At 38.6% G+C, this 22391-nt stretch overlaps 1 protein-coding gene across 5 annotated transcripts in view; it reads left to right on the top strand.

Annotated features, from left to right (window-relative positions):
- The window catches only part of CTCF (CCCTC-binding factor (zinc finger protein)), a 44445-nt gene that overhangs the window by 10904 nt on the left and 11150 nt on the right, over positions 1-22391 (top strand). For all 5 annotated transcript variants that reach the window (XM_010851033.1, XM_010851034.1, XM_010851031.1 and 2 more), the window contains 5 exons: positions 12835-13624; positions 13965-14135; positions 17067-17200; positions 19464-19584; positions 20170-20319. In XM_010851033.1, the coding sequence (XP_010849335.1) occupies positions 12844-13624; positions 13965-14135; positions 17067-17200; positions 19464-19584; positions 20170-20319 (1357 nt within the window). In that variant the 5' untranslated portion in view covers positions 12835-12843. The remainder of the gene's footprint in view (positions 1-12834; positions 13625-13964; positions 14136-17066; positions 17201-19463; positions 19585-20169; positions 20320-22391) is intronic.

Raw genomic sequence — 22391 nt, 5'->3', positions numbered from 1 at the left:
TGACCTTTCAGTCAGTGAAAGCAAATATGCTATGTCAATCACCTGGGGACCTTTTGAAATAAGGTCTCTGTCTCTCCAGACTTACTGAAAGTCTCTGAGATCTGTGCATTTTAAATCTCATCAGGTGATTTTAATGCCAACCAAGTTTTTGGGAACCACTGCTCAGGTAGAACAGCCCCCACATCCATAGGTGTACTTATTAGATGTTTTGTATATTTTATACTGTGTGTATAATTTATTCCTTTTTATAACATAATTATTTGTTCAAAGTGATAGACTTGCTGTATGTACATCCCCAGCCTTTCTTATATTTTCAGTGATGAAACACTATAAGACCATGTTCAGTTCAGTCGCTCAGTTGTGTCCGACTCTTTGTGACCCCATGAATCGCAGCACACCAGGCCTCCCTGTCCATCACCAACTCCCAGAGTTCACTCAGACTCAAGTCCATTGAGTCAGCGATGCCATCCAGCCATCTCATCCTCTGTCGTCCCCTTCTCCTCCTGCCCCCAATCCCTCCCAGCATCAGAGTCTTTTCCAGTGAGTCAACTCTTCGCATGAGGTGGCCAAAGTACTGGAGTTTCAGCCTTAGCATCATTCCTTCCAAAGAAATCCCAGGACCACTGTAAACAGTCTTAATTCTGAGCTGCTTTTAGGAATATGGGCCTGGAGCAGGGCAAGGAGAAACTTTGGGCTCCTGACATAGTCACCCTTGGGAGACTAGAGAAATGAGAGAACAGAGAAATGAGGCATTAGGTTGCTGTATGCCAGCAAAGTATCATTCAGGCTATAGAAGGCAGAGAGGGATAGCTCATGCTTGGGAGGCTGCCTCCAGTGCATACTGTGGCACTAGGGTGCTGACAGCCAGAAAAGCTTTGTCTTCTGTTTCGTGTATAAATTTCCAATGAGTGAAATAAACAGACTACTCTTAATGAGGGGCTTAAATTTTCTCCATTTACTATTTTCCTTTGCTAGAATGTTTCTCTCTACTATAGTTTGTCTGGCAAGATCCATCTCATCCTTTAAGATCTAGCTTTAGCAATTTCTCTTTAAAGCCCATGTTCACCAGCTTAAGCCATCCTTTTTGCCACGAGGTGGAAAGTATGTGTTAACCTCTGATAGCACACACTGTATAGCTATTTGTTCTCTTGGTCTCCCTGTCAGATGAGGAGCTCTCTGAGAAGAGAGCTATGCAGTTAGGACTTTTCTAAAAATTTTTAGGTAATTAAAAGGGAAGTTCATTTCTGTGTACCCAGCATCAGTGCCTTTTGGTAAAATAATTATTATTGGTTTAGCACTTATTGTTCTTTGTAGCAAAAGAACTCTTTCACCTCCTATAGTTGTTTTGCTGTTGCCGTTACAAATATTTTATTATGTATGTATTTCCTACATTTGAAGCTCTCCTTAGATTTTTTTTCAAGTAGCTATTAGAGTAATTGTTTTGACTATATCTTTTAATATTAACAAATGGGGAGGATTGTTAAAAACTGGGATGCTCTTGACCTTTATTACTTAAGAGATACAATTTTGTTTCCCTTTTAATTTCCTCTGTCTCCTCCCCTAAATGCCCCAGCTGTTCTTTTTAAAGTTAACGGTATATAACAGGGAAGAGAAAAGTATACATGTGACTGAGTAGGTGAGTGCTACTTCAGATAAAGGCTGCTTCTGACCATCCTGAAATAAATGGTCACTGATATTTTTCTGCTTCTCAGATTGAGTCATCCCTTCCACCCAGCTCCTTCCCATTCTTTTCTGTAGTCTGCAGCTTTCCCGGTACTCAGTATTTATGGGCCACGATACTTCACTTTATCTTCAGCTGTCAGATAAAATGATGATGTATATATTTCTAGGAACAGTAGAGTAAAATAGTTATTTTACGTTCCTATTTTGATTTTTTCAACTTTTGTTCCAAAGGGGTAAATTATTTTTGGCTAGTGTTATGCAATCCAGTAAGTCAGCTTTTCCTTTCACTCTCAGGAGAGACTGGTTACTTATTTATAATTCATTTTTTCCCTTTGTCATAATGGCTCTTAGTATCCTCTGCAGTCAGAATGGCTACAGTCCAAGGGGTGGCAAAGAGTCAGACTTGACTGAGCAGGTACACCCACGCCCCACAGTGCAGATACTGGATTCGGTTTTTCATTCTCCTAGTATGAAAACATTCTTGTGATTTAGAGATCTAGAAAAGAGAAAGCTACAAAGTGTCTCTTTTCTTCTCTGTCTTCTAATGATGTCTGATGTTTTGTATTGAGCAGTCTGAAGGCAAGTTGTTAGGTGACCTCCATGTTAGATTGTTTCAAAATTGCTGTGGCTTGTGGAAGCTCAGTGGGGAGTTGGGGCTGCTGTTTCCTGCCAAGAGTGTAGACGGTCTTCTGATCTGCTCCAAGAAATAAATTGGGGTTTTTAGCAGTCAGTTGTCCCTTGTAGAAAACAGTAGCGTATTAAACAAAAGTTTTGGTGATTTTATTTGTAAAGTGGACTTCTGGAAATTATCCTTCTGTACTGTCTTATTCTCAGTGCACATGCCTTATTCTTAGTACATGTATATTTTATAATAACCAGTCTCCCCAAATGACTATGCAGTGGTGTGAGTATGAAAGATTATTTTGGTAGTTTCCCTTTGAGAAATAACCTGACACATTTGCTATGAAGCCATATTATCAGGTGATAAATTACTAAGCCTTAACATCTTCAAAAATTAGTGTATTCACAATTAGCTTTTATTTTTGTGGCAGTATTTTTAAAATCTAAACCTATACTTGTTTTGTCAGGGCTTACTTTTTTATTTTTGCGAAATGACAAACATAGCAGTGAAGGATATAAATTCATATAGTTAAGCTTCCACTTAGCATACAAACAGTGTTTTGTTTTTTATGTTCTCTTCCTGCTTTTGTCATGTGCAGGAACCATTTATATACATGTTCCATAAGACAGTGACACTAGTATTAAATGTCTGTTGCTTACCTAACACTGTTTTGTGCTCATTGCTATAGAATATTCAGAAGTGAAAGGCATAGTTCCTGCCCTTGACAAGCTAATAATCTATTAGGGGAAAGACAGATACACAGAACAGTGTATTCAAATAAATAAACAAAATAACAAAAGCAAAATAAATCAGAGTCAGTCTCCACTAGTCAAGGTTGAGAAATCTTTGAATAGGGGATGACTTGGAAAAGGAAATGGCAACCCATCCAAGTATTCTTGCCTGGAGAATCCCAGGGACGGGGGAGCCTGTTGGGCTGCCATCTATGGGGTCACGCAGAGTCGGACACGACTGAAGCGACTTAGCAGCAGCAGCAGCAGACCTGGAGGAGACAGGACAATAGGCACTTGTGTGTAAGATGCACCAAAGGTGAGGTTGGATGGTTTGAAAGGATGGTAACAAATCTTACAGAGCTCTAGGAGCGAAGCCAAAGGAGTTGATTGAGTAACCCTCAGTCCTCATGAGTTTTTGTGCCTCATTTCAGGAGGATTTAGTCCGGCAGCAATATGCTAGACAGACTAGTAAGAGGCCTGGGAGGCTGTTCTGTTCTTTTGACTCTTTCTCTTTCATTCCTGGATTTGATCAGTCACCAGATTTCTGTCAACTACCTTGATTCTAAAGGTAATTAGTAGTTTATCAAAGAAGTAATTTTTGTGGGGAAAATTTATCTAAGGTTTGTGATTAGAATTCTAAGAAACTGAAAGGTCATGTATTCGGCTAACGTGTTCGTTTGCCTTTTGGGGTGACCTATAAAGATATAGAAGAGCACAGTAGCCAGGTTTTGCCCATGTTGTTTTATTTAATTTTTACAACAGCCAGTGAAGTGGGTACCATTATTATCTTTGTTTTGTAGGAAGGAAAATAAGGCACAGAAGGGTAGCATGTTTGACTCCAGGTCACACTCCTAGTAGGTGGAAGAACCAGAAATGGGATTCAGGTCTCTGGCAGGAAAGCCTAGCTCTTAATGACTATTCCATTCTATTTCTCTCCCCCGCCCCCCCCCCCTTTTTTAGTATGGAACAAGCATTTTCCTCATATGAGGATTATATTAAAACATGATTTTTAATATCTGTGTGATACTGTTTTATGGATGTGTCATCATTTACCAAATTAAACTTTCCCCTGTTGTTGTAATTTTAGGTTGTTTATAATTATTCACTCTGATTAACAATGTCCTTATAATCTCTGATTATTTCTGAGCATAAAATCTGAAGCTAAATTATTGGATCACAATTTGAATATTAAAAATTCTTGACTCATATCACCAGTTACCTTGCTGATTTTTTTTTTCTAGTTTACTTAGAATATTATATCAGTTTCAGGTGTGCAGCATAGTGATTCGATATTTTTTTAGATTGCACACCATACAAAGTTAATATTTTTTGTTCTTTGTAACATTTATTTTATAACTGGTGGTTTGTACCTCTTAGTCTTGTTCACCTGTGTCATCCACCCCCAGCTCACCTCCTCTCTGGCAACCACTAGATTGTTCGCTGTATCTGAGTTACCTTGCTGTTTTCACTGGGTTGAGAGTTATCCTTTAAAATAGTCTTAAGAAAAAAAAAATAAATTAAAAATAAAATAAAATAGTCTTAAGGTTTAATAGAGGTACAGTACTGTCACATTGTTTTAATTTGTATTCTTCTTAATGTTTAGACTTAGTTGTTTTTTTGTTTTTTTTATTCATCTACCATTTGTATTTCTTTGAGTGATCTACTTGTGTCCTTTTCCCAGCCTTCTTTTTTGGTATTTGCCTTTTTCTTATAAAATTTATAACTACTAATATAATAAGGATATTATTATTAATCTTTTGTCATATATGCTGTAGATATGTTCTTTTTGGTCATTTTATTCAACATATTTTTGTTTTTACAGTTTTGGGGGTGTTTTTTAAGCTTCAAGGTGGTCAAAATTTCAACAGTTTCCTCTATGCTCTCCTATTATTTAGGAATCTTAAACATAAAGCCTTCCTCATTCTGAGATCAGAAGACCATTTACCTGTATCTTTTTCAACTTTGGTTTTCAGATTTGGCTTGTGGGATCCCAGATCCCCAGCCAGGGATCAAACCTGAGGCCTTGGCAGTGAGAGCATGGAGTCCTAACCACTGGACCACCAGGGAATTCCCATTTCTTTTTTGTTTCTGTTAATGTCTCCTTATCTCTTAGAACAGAATATATTCCAGGTGGATTAAAGGTGTAACTTATTGTAACTTAAATACTCTACTCATTTATAGTTTTTCTGGCACCTTTTATCAAAATAATCCTCTTTCCTTCCTGATTTAATTTTTTAAGTATTTATTTGGCTCTGCTAGGTCCTAGTTGTGGTACTCAGGATCTTTTTTGTGGTGAAACTCTTCAGTGTGGCACATGGAATCTAGTGCCACACAGTTTCCTGACCAGGGATGGAACCTGGGCCCCTGCCTTGGGAGTTCTGATTCTTAACCTCTGGACCACCAGGGAAGTCCTCCCCAAGTAATTTTAAACTGACAGCTTTATATATGCTACGAGTTATAGCATATGTTTCTGGATTCTCTATTCTGTTTATATTGGCTGGCTGTGATAGTGACAGTACTACACTATATTACTTATTGTGTTAATACTATATTATTTACTGTGTTAATATTTGGAAATAAAGGGTGGCCTTGATTTTTCAAAAATTTTATCACTATCCTCAATATCTTGTTTATTTTTCAGCCAGATTTTGAAAATTATATGAACTAGGAATAATTAACATCTTGATGTTTGGCCTTTCTGATCATGGATATAGGATAGCAGTGTGCCTATTGAGTGACGTCTTTTATGCCTCCTAGAAGAGTTTTGTGATCTTCAAAAAGGTCTGCAAATTTTGAATTGAGGTTGTGTTAAGAATGTTGTAAGTTTATATTTCTATATGTTTTTCTGAATTTCCTATTTATTAAATAATAGGTATATATAATTTTGTTTATTTATAACTCATCTTGTTCCACAAAGAAATTGAAGAAATGTATAGAAAATATAAATAGTAAATGATATAAATTCAAAACCCCAGAAAATACAAATTAGAATAAAAAGTTATTACATAGTTTGAGAGGGAAAAGATTCATAAAGTTGTGGCCAGCTAAAATAATGGTAACATGATCCTGTTACATAGGTCTCAGAATGTAAGAAAAAAATTCCTTAGTTGAAACAAAGCTTTTCCAAGCAGGTAACTCGAAATTTCTTCCATGTATACTTTAGTGTAAGTCAAGGGCATAATGTCAAAATAAAACTTGGTGAGAGCAGTTCTGTAAGGAATAAGACCAAGTGACCCAAGTATACCCAGCTTTCTGGTGGTCTGGCATAATTTTATAATTTTAACCCATAATTTAATGGGTTAAAGCCTAGAATAGAATGCTGAATTCCACAAAGAGGTCAAGTCAGATAAGGACAGAAAAGTCTCCTTTGGGTTTACCAGTTAAGGGCCATTACTGGCTTCAGAGCAGTTCAATTGAGTATTGGGGAACAGAAACCAAACTGGTGAACTGAGGTGTGGAAGAGATGTTAAGGAATAGAGACAGCTACTGTGGGGTTGATCAAGGAGGAATACAGAGACAGCAGATGCTAAGTTGTCAAGTGGGGTTAAGGGGAATTTTAAGAGAAAAAGATTTGAGCAATAGAGAGCTGATACAGCACTGACAGGCAAGAGGGGAAGAGCTGACCCAGCAGGTTCCCTTAGGATGCAGGTCAGGTTGGTGGTGTAGGAGCATAGGCAGACTTCTGGATACTTTGTGGAGAGTCTGGGCCTGTGTACCCTCCCACTCAACCAGTCAGCGTGCGTTTTTTTTTCCACGGTGAGAGAATAGTGGTGAGCAAGAGGTACTCAGATACCAGTTTTCCTCTCTTGCAGGTTCCTCACCCTCATATGCCAGTTTCACCCTGCCTCAGTCTAAGGGAACCCCATCTTACCCCATCTTCTACCCATAAGTTGATCTGACTGAATGATTTTTTTTTTCTTAATTAATACTCCCAAGCTTCAGTTTTTCACCAAGATGGTAGAGGGTACAGGGAAGGATCTGTTCTTCAGAATTCCATTTTTTGTGTGCTACTGCAACCCAGAGGACTAATCCATTTTGCCAAGCTCATTTGGTTGGTTAGGGATGATGAGGGTTTAGAGTCTGGGTTTCTTTCTTTTATTTTAGCTGTGCCACATGGCTTGCAGGATCCCAGTTCCACTGGGCCATAGCAGTGAGAGCACTGAGTCCTAGCCCCTGGACTGCCAGGGAATTCCCCAGGTTTCTTTATTCCTTATCCAGTGCCACTGAGTTGAAGGTGATAGCCAGACACTCACAGAAGAGAGAGATCCTTTAGGCATTGAAACAGAGGAATTGCACATGTGGACTTAGAAGACCTCTGGGTTGAGACAACTGAAGTAAAAAATAAAAAGGTTCATGAGCTGAATGACTACAGAGAAAGGAACAGAGTCTTGATGTTGCTCAGAGCAGCTGGGGGAAGAGCTCTCAGAAACAAGGGAGAGACCTAGGAAAACAGGAACCAAGAGAGAAGAGAGGCTGATGAAGGAGGAATCAGCTTCATGCTGTTAGATGCCAAAGAAAAATTGAGTTTGAGGATGAGGGGAAGACCTTCAGGTTGGCTGGTGTGGTTCCTGGTGAATGGTGCTTGTGTATCAAGCAAGACTGGAGAGGGTTGAGTTGGGAGTGGAGTCCTTTTTAGTAAGGTATTTAGTAAAGTATTTAAAACACCACAAAGCCATATAGAAATGTATGTAAATTTTATGTATATAGTTTCATCTATATTTAAAAATACATCTCTAAGAGGAAAATAGCATCAAAGTACTAGGTGATTAGGTGTAGAAATTGTGAACAATTTTTTTTAAGTCCTATTTGTGCTTCATTTTTCAGACTTCTATAAATAAGCTAATATACTTTGATAATCTAAAAGAGTTTTGTCCAGAGGTTAATGTAAACCTGTTCTTAATGACATTGGTCCACTAGAAGATTTGACAGAACCTAGAAAGCACACCTGACTCAAGTAAGCAGAGAGGCCAAGAATATGACAGACTCAACAGAAACTGAGTGGAAAGCGGGAGGCACAGCTGAGCCCGTGGAGGAGGGAAAGGATGGATCCAAACCACTAATGGGGTGAAACAGCTAGGATAGCACAGTCTCCAGGGAGTGGGGAGAGAGACCCCCGCCAGCCTGTTAGGCGAGTTACTGACTGGTAGACTCCTTCCCTTCCACTCCCACCCCCCACCCCCAGAGGAAGTAGAGGATCCACTCCTGGAAGGCATGCCCTGGGACTTCCAAGCTGTGAATGGGAGAGGCTGGTGGCTTGCTACTTTGTGTCTGATTTTTCTCTGTAAAAATAGAACTTACTGCTATAAGACCCTGAATAGATGGTGATGTTCATGGACCTTATGCCATGTGTTTATTCATGATGAGAGGGTACTCTTGTCAGCTCAACTCCCAGGCAGCATAATTGGTTTCAATTTGATTCCTTTGCACCAATTCTCTTTCTGCCTGGTTTATAATTCCACAACCTCTTTTGGGTTGGACTTGGTTATTTACAAGCGATTGCTAGTATTTTAAGTTTTCAAATTCATGGCAGAGACAAGATGGGTTTTTCATTGTTCTTCAGATTGTTGTGTGCTACAAAATCTCACTGAGCTCAGAGATTAAATGCTTTTCCTCCACCAGTTTTATTGTTGAGGATATCTGAATAGCCTGGGTTATGTAGTGATTCTGTGGCAGGGCCAGCATTAGCATTTACAGCGTGTGAAATTTTTTGTTTTTTGATACTTTTCCAAGAATGTTTCCATCATGGGTGGGGCATTCTTTTCTCTGTTCCTAACTCCAGCATTGAAGTTATCATCATCTATTGGGGTATTGATTTCAGACCATCATGGCCTAGGAAGTTTTTTTGTGGGGGGGTGGGAAATGAGGAAAGTAATAGTATAAAGTAGTGCATCTCAGACTTTAATATATGACACCATTCGGGGATATGTTAAATTGGAAGTTGTAATTCTGTGAGTCAAGGATAGAGCCTGAAATTCTGTTTTTAGAAGTTCTGAGGTTAAGCCAGTGTTCCTGGTCCTCAGTAGCACCTAGCCACTTGTGGCCGTTGAGAATTTACCATGTGACTGGTTCAAATTGAGATTTACTATAAAATTTATACCAGATTTCAAAGGCTTATTTTAAAAAAAAAGGTACAGTATCAACTTTTTTTTATTGATTTCATCTTGAAATGATACTATTTTGGATATATTGGGTTAGATTACTAAAATTGATTTTGTCTGTTTCTTTTTACTTTGAAATATGGCTACTGGAAAAATTTGAATTATATGTATGTAGCTCACGTTTCTATTGGATGGTTCTAGTATAGAACATTCTTATCCCAAGAATGATATGTCTGAACAGTAGTGATTATATAAAAGAAATTATAGCTAGGATCATGCCTAAAGTAGTTTTTCACTACCAGAAATATAAATAAAATCTTATAAAAATGCTAGCACATTCATGCTCAGACATTTTTCATTTATAGGCAAATTATAAAGCACTTCACAAATGTCCCTTGACCCTCATGTTCTGTGGTAGCATTTTGTTATATTTGTCCTGTTAATGGAACAGATAGTAAGAGGTCTTTGCATCGAGCATTGTAGTATACTCTTGGTTGTTGAATACAAGGGGCTAAGGAAAGTAGGTAATGGCAGAACAAATCAGGGAAACCCAGTAACCCACAAGGTTTTCCATTAGGCTTGGTTTTGTTCTATGCAGATAGTGAGGTTTGCTGAATCAGTCCAAATATGTAGGGTTGCTTCAACCCTGGCTTTTTCCCTCAAAGAGTTTTAACAAACCCACTGGGGAAACAGATTATTTTGAGAAAAATTTAAGTGCATAATAGTGTGGTTGTTTTATCAGCAGATACATTCAAGGAAAAATAATGGCTTAAAGACCAACCAGTCATGAATCTGAATAGATTATCTGGGGTCAGTACATCTCTCCTCTTTGCAAATATACAGATACACTTTGTTGAAGAAATCAAGCACTGTTCTTTATGAATCAAGTAAATCTCAATTTTCAGTGCTTAGAAAGCATATGTGATTTCCATTGACAACCAAATGAGTATAGTCTTAATATTTTGTCATTCAGGACCATCCAGTCTATGGCCAGAACCAACACATCTTTCTCCTCTTTCTGTTCTTTCCTCTATTGTATGCTTTTTAAGCATGTGTGTGCACACATGCACCATGTTGCCTTTAAAAGTCCTGCCCATCTTGATCTCACACCGGGCCAAACCTACCTTCTTTGACCTTGAGCCATTGTACCTATTCTCTGTTTTGTTAGACAGTAACTCCTAAAACGCAGGATCAAGTCTGCATAATCTTGGTCTTTGTACTACCTTGCAGGTGGTCCTGACTTAAGGAGCCTTCTCTGACTGCTATTACGGATAGTGTTAAGGTACCTGAATTGAAGAGACGGGTCTCTGATAGGCATGGCAGAAGCTTTGTTTAAGATGAGAGCAAGAATACAAAACACTTTAAATTTTAATTTTGAATTAACCTTTTATATACTTATTGGTTTTGTTAAGTCAGTTTATTGATAGGAATTGGACATTGCACAGACTCATTTTACTCTTAGATACCTAGGTATTCTCAGCACTCAGAAGATGTAAGAGCCAGAAACTATAAATCAGAGAGAAACTGATTTTTCTATTTTCTATTATGTATTCAGTTAGCATTTATTGTGTTCTTAATAACCTAGGCACAGTGCTAAAGGGTAAAAACTACTTGTTATATACATGGTCTCTGTCCTCAACAAACTTATGGTCTTACAGAGAAGAGAAATACATGAATGTATTTCAGGTATGAGATGATGATATGAGACAGGAAGTGGAGGTGTGTGGTAGCTACAAGCAGGGCCATTGGACTCCGGATTCAAGTTCTGACTCTGGCTCAGAGAAAAAGAAGAGCATGGTGAAAAGGCATTCCGATGACTTGTTTTCTAAGGGAGAATTTAGCTAAAAACAGATCGTCTGCCAGATGTAAGAAATGTGTAAGATGTAAACCAGTTTTGTTAATAACTTTAATATCAAATATCCAGACAGAGTTGAATCCCGTTGTCTCATGGCATTTTTAAATAACATTTGTTGGTTTGAAACAATACAAACAAGATCCATAGATTGTGGTTGCTGTATCTCTTAAGCTTCTTTTGTCTGTATCGGGGTTTCTCAACCTCTGCACTTACTGACATTTGGGGACCAATAATTCTTTGTTGTGAAAGACTCACCTGTGCAGAGGAGGATGCTTAGTAACCTCTCTGGCCTCTATCCACTAGATAGCACTAGATACTGGTAGCTTACCTGCACAAGTAGTGACAACCGGAAACATGTCCAAGTCAAGTTGGGTCGCTCAGTCATGTCCGACTCTTTGCGAACCCATGGACTGCAGGATGCCAGGCTTCCCTGTCCATCACCAACTCCCAGAGCTTGCTCAAACTCATGTCTATCTAGTTGGTGATGCCATCCAACCATCTCACCCTCATCTCGTCCCCTTCTCCTCCTGCCTTCAATCTTGCCCAGCATCAGGGTCTTTTCTAGTGAGTCAGTTTTTCACATCAGGTGGCCAAAGTATTGGAGCTTCAGCATCAGTCCTTCCAATGAATATTCAGGACTGATTTCCTTTAGGATTGACTGATTGGATCTCCTTGCAGTCCAAAGGACTCTCAAGAGTCTTCTCCAACTCCACAGTTAAAAAGCATCAGTTCTTTGGTGCTCAGATTTCTTTATAGTCCAACTCTCACATCCATACATGACTATTGGAAAAACCATAGCCTTGACTAGACGGACCTTTGTTGGCAAAGTAATATCTCTGCTTTTTAATATGCTGTCTAGGTTGGTCAAAACTTTTCTTCCAAGGAGCAAGTGTCTTTTAATTTCATGACTACAGTCACCCTCTGCAGTAATTTTGGAGCCCAAGATAAGAAAATCTGTCACTGTTTCCACTGTTTCCCCATCTATTTGCCATGAAGTGATGGAACCGGATGCCATGATCTTCATTTTTTGAATGTTGAGTTTTAAGCCAGCTTTTTCACTCTCCTCTTTGACTTTCATCAAGAGGCTCTTCAATTCCTCTTCACTTTCTGCCATAAAGGTGGTGGTATTTGCATATCTGAGGTTATTTGATATTTCTCCCAGCAGTCTTGATTCCAGCTTGTGCTTCATCCAGCCTGGCATTTCGCATGATATACTCTGCATATAAGTTAAATGAGCAGGGTGACAGTATACAGCCTTGACGTACTCCTTTTGTAATTTGGAATCAGTCCGTTGTTCTATGTCCAGTTCTAACTGCTTCTTGACCTACATACAGATTTCTCAGGAGGCTGGTCAGGTGGTCTGGTCTCCCGTCTCTTTAAGAATTTTCCACAGTTTGTTGTTATCCACGCAGTCAGAAACATGTCCAGGCCTTGCCAAATGTCTCCTGGCATAAGAACCACTGATCTGTAGGTTCTCCCTGTATCCTTCACATCTTTTTTTTCTTCCTGTTGATTTCTTTACAGAAGACAATGAGTAGTTATTCCTGCAGTTTCCTTTAGTTTGGGTTTCATGAATTTCATCCCTGAAGTGTAAATTAATATCCTCTGTCACCAATTTCCTGTTAATTGGTAGTTGGATCTAGAGGCTTGATTTAAGATTTTTTTGTTTTGTCTTAAAAGACTACTTTGTAGATAGTATTCCCTTCTTCTACCAAGAGGTGCATAATATCTGTTGTCTTTTTGTAATATTAACAAACATTGGTGGTCCTTTTTTGTTTTAAAATGTATGTTTTTGTTTAGATAAATTTTATTTTAAATAACAATCTGTGTTCTCCCTTAATAAAGGAAGGGGAAATGGAAGGTGAGGCGGTTGAAGCCATTGTGGAAGAGTCTGAAACTTTCATTAAAGGAAAGGAGAGAAAGACTTACCAGAGACGCCGGGAAGGGGGCCAGGAAGAGGACGCTTGCCACCTTCCCCAGAACCAGACTGATGGTGGTGAGGTGGTCCAGGATGTCAATAGCAGTGTACAGATGGTGATGATGGAACAGCTGGATCCTACCCTTCTTCAGATGAAGACTGAAGTCATGGAGGGTGCAGTCGCTCCAGAAGCAGAGGCTGCCGTGGACGATACCCAGATTATAACCTTGCAGGTTGTAAATATGGAGGAACAGCCTATCAACATAGGAGAGCTTCAGCTTGTACAAGTACCTGTTCCTGTGACTGTACCTGTTGCTACCACTTCAGTAGAAGAACTTCAGGGGGCTTATGAGAATGAAGTGTCTAAAGAGGGCCTTGCAGAAAGTGAACCTGTGATATGTCACACCTTACCTTTGCCTGAAGGGTTTCAAGTGGTAAAAGTGGGGGCCAATGGAGAGGTGGAGACCCTAGAGCAAGGGGAACTTCCGCCTCAGGAAGATCCTAGTTGGCAAAAAGACCCAGACTATCAGCCACCAGCCAAAAAAACAAAGAAAACCAAAAAGAGCAAACTGCGTTACACAGAGGAGGGCAAAGATGTGGATGTGTCTGTGTATGATTTTGAGGAAGAGCAGCAGGAGGGTCTGCTGTCAGAGGTTAATGCAGAGAAAGTGGTTGGTAACATGAAGCCTCCAAAGCCAACAAAAATTAAAAAGAAAGGTAAAATAAGTTTATCCATTATATTCTCAAAACCATTTTGGGATAAAGCACATAACAGTACATATGTAGATTATTTTATATTAAATGGATTTATTTTTTAAAGATTGTGATATGGTGTCAATTTTTTTAGCCAGTCTAAAAGAAGTGTTTTCAGATTGAGTACTTTAAGTCCTGAAAAGAAAGAAATCTATTGGTAGCATGAGATAATTATGACTAAATATGACTTAATTGGGTTTAGTTATAAAAAGCTAACAAAATATATCTGTAGAAGTTTAAGCTTAGGATTAATCTTAAAAATTTTGAAACCCTGCAACAAGTAAGTGTTTTATTTTGCATATAGGTGTAAAGAAGACATTCCAGTGTGAGCTTTGCAGTTACACATGTCCACGGCGTTCAAATTTGGATCGGCATATGAAAAGTCACACTGATGAGAGACCACATAAGTGCCATCTCTGTGGCAGGGCATTCAGAACAGTCACCCTTCTGAGGAATCATCTTAACACACACACAGGTAGGTGCTGGATAAACATGTTGGGGACTACAGCTTAGCAAAGGCTTAAACTTGAGTTTTAAATATCTTCTAAGCTGATTCCAGTGGGAGTAAAAGTGGTAAGACTTCTTTGTTCTTTCTTTGATAGCCTTTTTGTAATCTTGATTTATTGTAAGCAAGTGGACTTATGGGCAAATATAAAGAAAATTTATGGGAAATAATCCAAATTATGTAAGGATGGTGATTCAGATAAAGATTTTCTGTGGTAGTTAACCAACCTATGATATTTCCAATCTATAATATTTCCTGAGGGACATCACCATTGTGTTGCTAAAGTTTTAACAACACTGACAAAAACTAACCCCCCAAAATCCCAGGCAACAATTGCCAGGCACTATGAGGAAGAACATTAGAAATAGAAATGTGTCCTCTGTAAAAACCATGGTTTCTGGTTGTTTTACCTCAAAGAATAAGTCATAGTTCGTAAACCCAGAATGAAAAATTTAAGACACTGTCCCAGCATTTCAAACATTTGTTCATTCATGGTCCACACATACTTAATATTCTAATATTAGCTTCGTGTAGACCGTGGTCAGATTCTGGAGTCACTAAAGGGGAGAACTGTGGGCTGAAGCTCTGCTGAGACTCTCTTCTGGGTTCTTACACACTTATGGTGTTGATAATTGGCTCCAAGTGCAAATAGAAACTTCTCTCACCTGATTCTTCATGCAGAATAGCTTTCTTCTATCCAGATTCTCCACCTCATTTTATATGACGACTCTTGTTTTCTCTGATGTGTTGGTTGTCTGATGAACATGATCAAGTAAGGGTTGGCCTATAAGCAGTATGCTGTGCAGTAGTGTATTTGTTAATGTGACTTAGTCACTTCTCACCAACTCCCTAGTTTCTACCCAGACTCTTGACGATGATAATATGTTTTATTTGGTAGTTTGAAAATCCTAGGGAAAAGGCAGAAGACTGGATAAAAGCAGCTGAACACATTATAGGACTGCCAAAATGGGAGTGCCTTGATGTGGGCACTGTGTCATCGTCAAGTCCTCAGCTTTGAAAATAAGAAATTTGGCTATTTACGAGTGATTTGGCAGGACTAATTCATACTAACCAAACCCTCAAGAGTCAGGAGCATAACAGAACATCAGTTTATGGTGAAGAATGCACCTTTTTATTTTGTAGATGCAATAGTATTGCATCCTAGGGGGCACCCTTGCCTATGTCCAGATGCTGTAGCAATTGAACGGTGTCCTGGTGAGCGTGGACCTTGAGCAGAGGGACATAGTCGGTCATGTGGTACAACCTGATGAAAATTCATGTCCCACAGCGGTGTCTGCTTGTTTCCTAATTGCCATGCTTAGGTCTATCGGAGGCAGGCCTCTTTCTCCCCCTTTGGTAATGCTAGGTAAACATTGGAAATTCTTTGTTTTCAGCTTACCGTGTCCTAATAGGAATTGATGTTGCTTTCCTTCTCTTGTTAATTGTTGTTTTACTTACCTATCTGTATCTCCAGACTGTACATTTTTCATACATAAGAACTCTATCCTTCACTCTTAATCCTCAGTGTAACTAAAGAAGCAAACTGAATAAAAACATTCTTTGAAATTTTCTAATAATTGCTGTCATATCCAAACACATTGCCCTCTCCAGTATTCTCAATCTCTGGGAAAATCATTTCTGCAAATGGCTGGTCCCATTTATAACATTGTGAGTCTTCCTGATTCCATTCTCAAAGGTAGCCTGCCTTTGATTTTGGTGTTTGAGATGACCTTGCTGTTCAGTTCTTACCCACGATTACAGATGGTGATGATAATAACCTATGAAAACAGTACTGTGTTCTGCTGTCAGCTTTATCTCTTTGTTGTGAATATTACTTGGTCATAATATTTCAAGTGCAGTGTTCAGAATATAAAGTGGCTAGAGAAGATCTTCTAAAGTCATGTTACATTATGAGGCTACTATGGGAAGACATATTAAAAACAATAGGATTATCTCAGTGAAAGGAAAAATAAAACAAGAAAAAAACCAAGAAATATAGAAGATATAAGTGAAAGTGAAGTCGCTCAGTCGTGTCCGACTCTTTGCGAGCCCGTGGACTATAGCCTACCAGGCTCTTCTATCTATGGGATTTTCCAGGCAAGAATACTGGAGTGGGTTGCCATTTCCTTCTCCAGGAGATCTTCCCAACCCAGGGATTGAACCCAGGTCTCCCACATTGTAGGCAGATGCTTTACCGTCTGAGCCACGAGGGAAGTCCATAGAAAATATAGTATTAGTTCAAAAAATATTTAAATATTCCATGAGTTAACATTCAGATCACAGAATATTAGATATGGATATTTGAAAACAGTCTATTTAAATCACATAACATAAAAGGCAATATACTTTTAAAGCCTTTGGTAAATCTCTACCTTATGAAACCAAATTAAAATAGAAAACATGTTATTATATTTCTTTTTTTTTTTTTAAAGAAAAAGTTCGTCAGTATGGACAGCTCACTGGTTCTGTATATATAATTTCAATACAGTAAGTTTTGATGTGTAGAAGAATCTTGAGTCAAATGACTATTAATTCTGTGACCTCTATTAAGGTTTAAAAGATGTGTTCTGTATTTTTTTTAGATGGGTTGAAACAGGTATTTCTATTAACCTTTAATCCATAGTGATCAGAATATTCACAAAATAGGGATAAAAATGATTTTGTATTCAAAGACAGCAGACTCAAAATGGTAATTAAGAAAAACTAAACATTTGGCATGTGTTTTTAATATTTTGAAATTGGTGTTATAAAGTCACCTGGGCTTACCCATAGCTTTTGGAGCTATTCTCAGGCATGGTCGGTGAGATAACCAGGGTCCAGCCTCATGCTGCAGTTGTGCCACACATTGAGCTCTGAAATTAACCATGTCCTTGTCTTTCTGTTATGTCCTCCTTTGTCCAGGTACTCGTCCTCACAAGTGCCCAGACTGTGATATGGCCTTTGTGACTAGTGGAGAATTGGTGCGGCATCGTCGTTACAAACACACCCATGAGAAGCCATTTAAGTGTTCCATGTGCGATTACGCCAGTGTAGAAGTAAGTTCAGTGTAGAAGTTCAGCTCCTTGTTGGTTCCTTCTCTTAAGAAGATCCTAACTCCTGTGTGAGGGTAGTTCATATCCTCATAATACAAGATAGAGTATCTTACTAGATTACTACCACTCCTCCTCCCCACCACTAGAAAGAAAGATTTGTAATGAGTGTGAAAGGTTTACCCATTAAAAAAGAGTACTAATCCACATGTTACTAATGTTACAGGCAAATTCTACCAAACTGCAAAGAAACAAGTCACTATACCAAGAGTATTTTAAAAATGGAAGATTTTCTCACCATAATTATTTGAGGTTACCTTGTTACCAAAACTGGATTCAGTTCAGTTCAGTCGCTCAGTCATGTCCGACTCTTTGCAACCCCATGAATCGCAGCATGCCAGGCCTGTCTGTCCATCACCAACCCCTGGAGTTCACTCAGACTCACGTCCATCGAGTCGGTGATGCCTTCCAGCCATGTCATCCTCTGTCGTCCCCTTCTCCTCCTGCCCCCAATCCCTCCCAGCATCAGGGTCTTTTCCAATGAGTCAACTCTTCGCATGAGGTGGCCAAAGTATTGGAGTTTCAGCTTTAGCATCATTCCTTCCAAAGAAATCCCAGGGCTGATCTCCTTCAGAATGGACTGGTTGGATTAGGATACTTCTAAAAAGAAAACTGTATGTTTTTCTCACAGAAAAGCCAAAATTTTAAATAAATTAACAGACCAAATTTAGTAATAGAGTATTACTAAAATGTGATTATTAAATAGAATATATCTAAAATGCAAGAGTAATTTAACATTAGGAAATTATTGGTGTGTACTACATTGAGAGATTAAAGAAAAACCACATGATCATTTCCGTAATTGAAAAACTATAAAATTTGATAGTTGATACTGTTTAAAGTTCTAGCAAGTCAAGTGTAGAAGAAAATGTTTTTATTATGAGAAGTATCTACTGGCAGCCTATAGTAAACCCAGTCTAAGTAACTTTGAAACAAGATACCCATCACAGTTAGAATTTCAACATTGTATTTAAAATCCTAGATAATAGCATAAAATAAGTAGTGAATTATAAATGAAAAGACAAAACTGTCTTACAGACATATTTTCTTACATAGAAAATCTAAGAGTTGGCTGAAAAACCTAGAGCATTTGAGTTCAGTCTAGTGGTCAGATCCAAGGTGAATACACTGGAATTAATGACTTATTTTATGCAATACCTATACTAGAAAACAGGTTCAAATTCTAACAGCAGTAAAAATGACCTGGGGGTAAACTGAACAGCAAAAAGCACCTAATACCTATAAGAAGAAAATGTCTCAGAATTTTCCAAAGGACATTAATAAATACACATGTCAAGTTGATTCTGAATTCCAACTGGAAGTGTATATATGAATGACTAAAAAATTTTGAAAAGGGAATGAAGGGCTTTTGCTGTTGGCTACTGTAAAACTATATGATAAATGAAGACAGTGTGATATTGGAGCCAGAAAAAAGAGTTGGCTGAAAAAGAATAGATCCTATGGTGTACAGGAATTTAATATGTGATAAGTCCTAGAACTGAACTGAACTATAGTCCTAGAAAGAGAATTATTCAATAATATTGTTGGAACCATTCTTTAGCCTTAGAGAGTGTGTGAAATTTTTACTGTGTAGAAGTACAGGGGGATTTTAGTGTAAAAATTGGAACACTTAAAAAAAAATGGAACACTTTTTAAAATTTTCAAGTCAAATGTTAGTATTTGAAACCCTCCTTAGAGTCACTCTTTTGTTGGAAAGATACCCAGTTGAAGATGAAAAGCATAAGTCCATAGGGAGGAAGGTGAGAGGCCGCTGGTGCCTGGCCTGTCTGGGAAGTGCTGTTGAAAGAAAGAGAGACTGAGGAGAATTAAAATGCACTTATAAACTTGGATTCACGTTTGTTAGCAACTTGATCCATAAATAAGCATGAATTATTTTAAAACTATTCTGGAGAATTTTAGACATATAAAAGAAGTAGATAGAATAGTATATCACAACCCCATGGACCTATCACCTAGCCTAAACAGTTAATAGTAACTCATCTTGACTCATGCCCTACCCATTTTACCCACTTCCTTAGATTATGATAGGGATTTTAGAGGCAACAGTTAAAGAGGAAGAAATACTGTCCTTTAGACTTTTTCTGTTACGAATTTCAGTTTCCAAAACCAAAGCTTTTGGGCTTGACCCACGGTGTTCATGTCGTAACCTATGTTAATACAGGTTTAAGAGGTTTTGTTGCTTTTTCAGGTCAGCAAATTAAAACGTCACATTCGCTCTCACACTGGGGAGCGTCCTTTCCAGTGCAGCTTGTGCAGTTATGCCAGCAGGGACACATACAAGCTGAAAAGGCACATGCGAACCCATTCAGGTAGGACTTCTCCCTTGCTTTCATTAATGAACCACTTTTTAGTGGATCCCATGGCACCCTGGGAACCACCACATACCCTCATTAGTTACCCAAATGGAAACGGGCATGAGAATAGTATATAATTGACACGTGTTCTCTGGCATACCTTCAGAATTCATTGCTCTGAATATACACCAGAGCATGGAAATTTTTTACTGTTAGAAGTCTGGGTAGATTACCTAACCCAGCTTGTCAGTTTTTCAAAGTACAGTCTTTTTCTAAAAAGAAAAACTTGCAGGTCCTCCTGCTATCATCCCATCTGTTCTCCTCCAAAGGTAAGTACTGCTGTAGAAACTACTCTTATTAACATGAAGGACTCTGTGGCAGAGCTGGGCAGAGCAGAGGTGGTGGCCACAGTTTGGGACTTCTTACTCATCTCTCAAGATAGGCCAGAGCCAGGCAGTGGGCCTGAGCCTCATCCTTCCTGAGTTAAGAACTGTAGATCCTCTGTGGCTTGGCATATCTGCCGCCTGGTAACCCTTCAATTAAATGGTAGTTATTTAGTCATCTCGTCTAATTTGTTCATTCTGTATTTTTTCTTTGAAGGGGAAAAACCTTATGAATGTTATATTTGTCATGCACGGTTTACCCAAAGTGGTACCATGAAGATGCACATTTTACAGAAGCACACAGAAAATGTGGCCAAATTTCACTGTCCCCATTGTGACACTGTCATAGCCCGAAAAAGTGATCTGGGTAAGTCAACTAGTGGCAAATGAAAAATAAATTTTGACAACTCTATGAAGATAATGATCACAGGTTGCTTCCTTTTCTGACTTTGTGAGTTTTGTGTGTTGTGAATGGCCTGCTATTTAATAAAAGTCATTGCTTATGCTATTTTTTTCTGTCTCTTCTTTCTCTTACTGAAGCTACACTACAAAAGTTTTTCCTGACTATAGCTCATCTATAAATAAATGGCAACTATAATGAGAGAAAAGTGTATTTTTAATTAGTAGCCTTCATTGGTAATGTTAAAAGTCCCCAAATAGAGAAGTAACATAGTATGGTTCGAACTAAGGTCAGTCCACTTCAGTTTGGGGGGTTTTTTCCCCCAGAATATTTGTACTTTCTTTAGGTAATTAGACTGTTATATTGATTTGGTGATAGCTGTAATTGTGTACATAACTAAGCTACAGTTAATATAAAGGCAGAGTTTACTGGTAGAAATTTTAGGATAAGGTCACCTGAATTTATCCCTTTGTGTTTCTTATTTAAAATAGTTAAAAATACTGCCCCAGTCTGTTCTCTGTCCAAAATGCACTGCTCCCTACAAAATAATAATGCATTTAGATAAATTGTACCTTTCAGGTTGTCTTTATACTTTTATTTTACTTTTTTACTTAATTGATCTTCACAGCAACCATATGAAGTCATCAAGGCATATTTATTCGAGCTTTGTAGGTGATAACCAGGTGTCTTGACCAAAGTGATACAACACAGCTTATGAGGGTCAAAGCTGGACTTGAGTCTTCGGGAATCCTCTAGGGCTGCTTCTCACACTGGGGCATGTATAAGTACCCAGGTCATATCAGGAGCATACCAAACCAGGTCATAAACCTGACTGTCTTTCTGCAGCATTGGTTTTACTCAGAAGGTTTTGAGTAAAGTTATACAATTGAACTAGTATCTTAAAACATTTTTACATTAATATGACTATATTGAACAAACTGCAGACCAACATAAAACATTTTTAAGATGAAACTGTGAGCTTGAAGTAGAGGCCATTGGATTCCACATAAGATCCAGTGGGTCATGTGTCATCCTACTCTGGTGTAGAAAGGATTTTAGAAAAATTTAAGTACTGTTCTCAGATAAACGAAAGAGTTTTACTGTTCTTACCATATAGAAACTAAAACCTAAACCAGTAATATCTCATGGCACCGTGTTAACTGTTAGGCCACTGTTTGGATTATTCGATTTTTTAAATTTATTCACTATCCTGATGCAAATGAAAACCTTGAGTGTTTTATACTTGCATGATAACCTCTTCAGTTCAGTTCAGTTCAGTCGCGCAGTCGTGTCCGACTCTTTGCGACCCCGTGAATCGCAGCACGCCAGGCTTCCCTGTCCATCACCATCTCCCGGAGTTCACTCATACTCAGGTCCATCGAGTCGGTGATGCCATTCAGCTATCTCATCCTCTGTTGTCCCCTTTTCCTCCTGCCCCCAATCCCTCCCAGCATCAGAGTCTTTTCCAATGAGTCAACTCTTTGTATGAGGTGGCCAAAGTACTGGAGTTTCAGCTTTAGCATCATTCCTTCCAAAGAACACTCAGAGCTGATCTTCTTTAGAATGGACTGGTTGGATCTCCTTGCAGTCCAAGGGACTCTCAAGAGTCTTCTCCAACACCACAGTTGAAAAGCATCAATTCTTCGGCACTCAGCTTTCTTCACATCCATACATGACCACTGGAAAAACCATAGCCTTGACTAGACGGACCTTTGTTGGCAAAGTAATGTCTCTGCTTTTGAATATGCTATCTAGGTTGGTTATAACTTTCCTTCCAAGGAGTAAGCGTCTTTTAATTTCATGGCTGCAGTCACCATCTGTAGTGATTTTGGAGCCCAGAAAAATAAAGTCTGACACTGTTTCCACTGTTTACCTATCTACTTGCCATGAAGTGGTGGGACCAGATGCCATGATCTTCGTTTTCTGAATGTTGAGCTTTAAGCCAACTTTTTCACTCTCCACTTTCACTTTCATCAAGAGGCTTTTTAGTTCTTCTTCACTTTCTGCCATAAGGGTGGTGTTATCTGCATATCTGAGTT

This window comes from Bison bison, unplaced genomic scaffold (assembly GCF_000754665.1).
Source record: "Bison bison bison isolate TAMUID 2011002044 unplaced genomic scaffold, Bison_UMD1.0 scf7180017864297, whole genome shotgun sequence".
NCBI classification, from domain to species: Eukaryota; Metazoa; Chordata; class Mammalia; order Artiodactyla; family Bovidae; genus Bison; species Bison bison.
The sequence above is the reverse complement of the archived record's forward strand: the minus strand, read 5'-3'. Positions and strand labels throughout refer to the sequence as shown.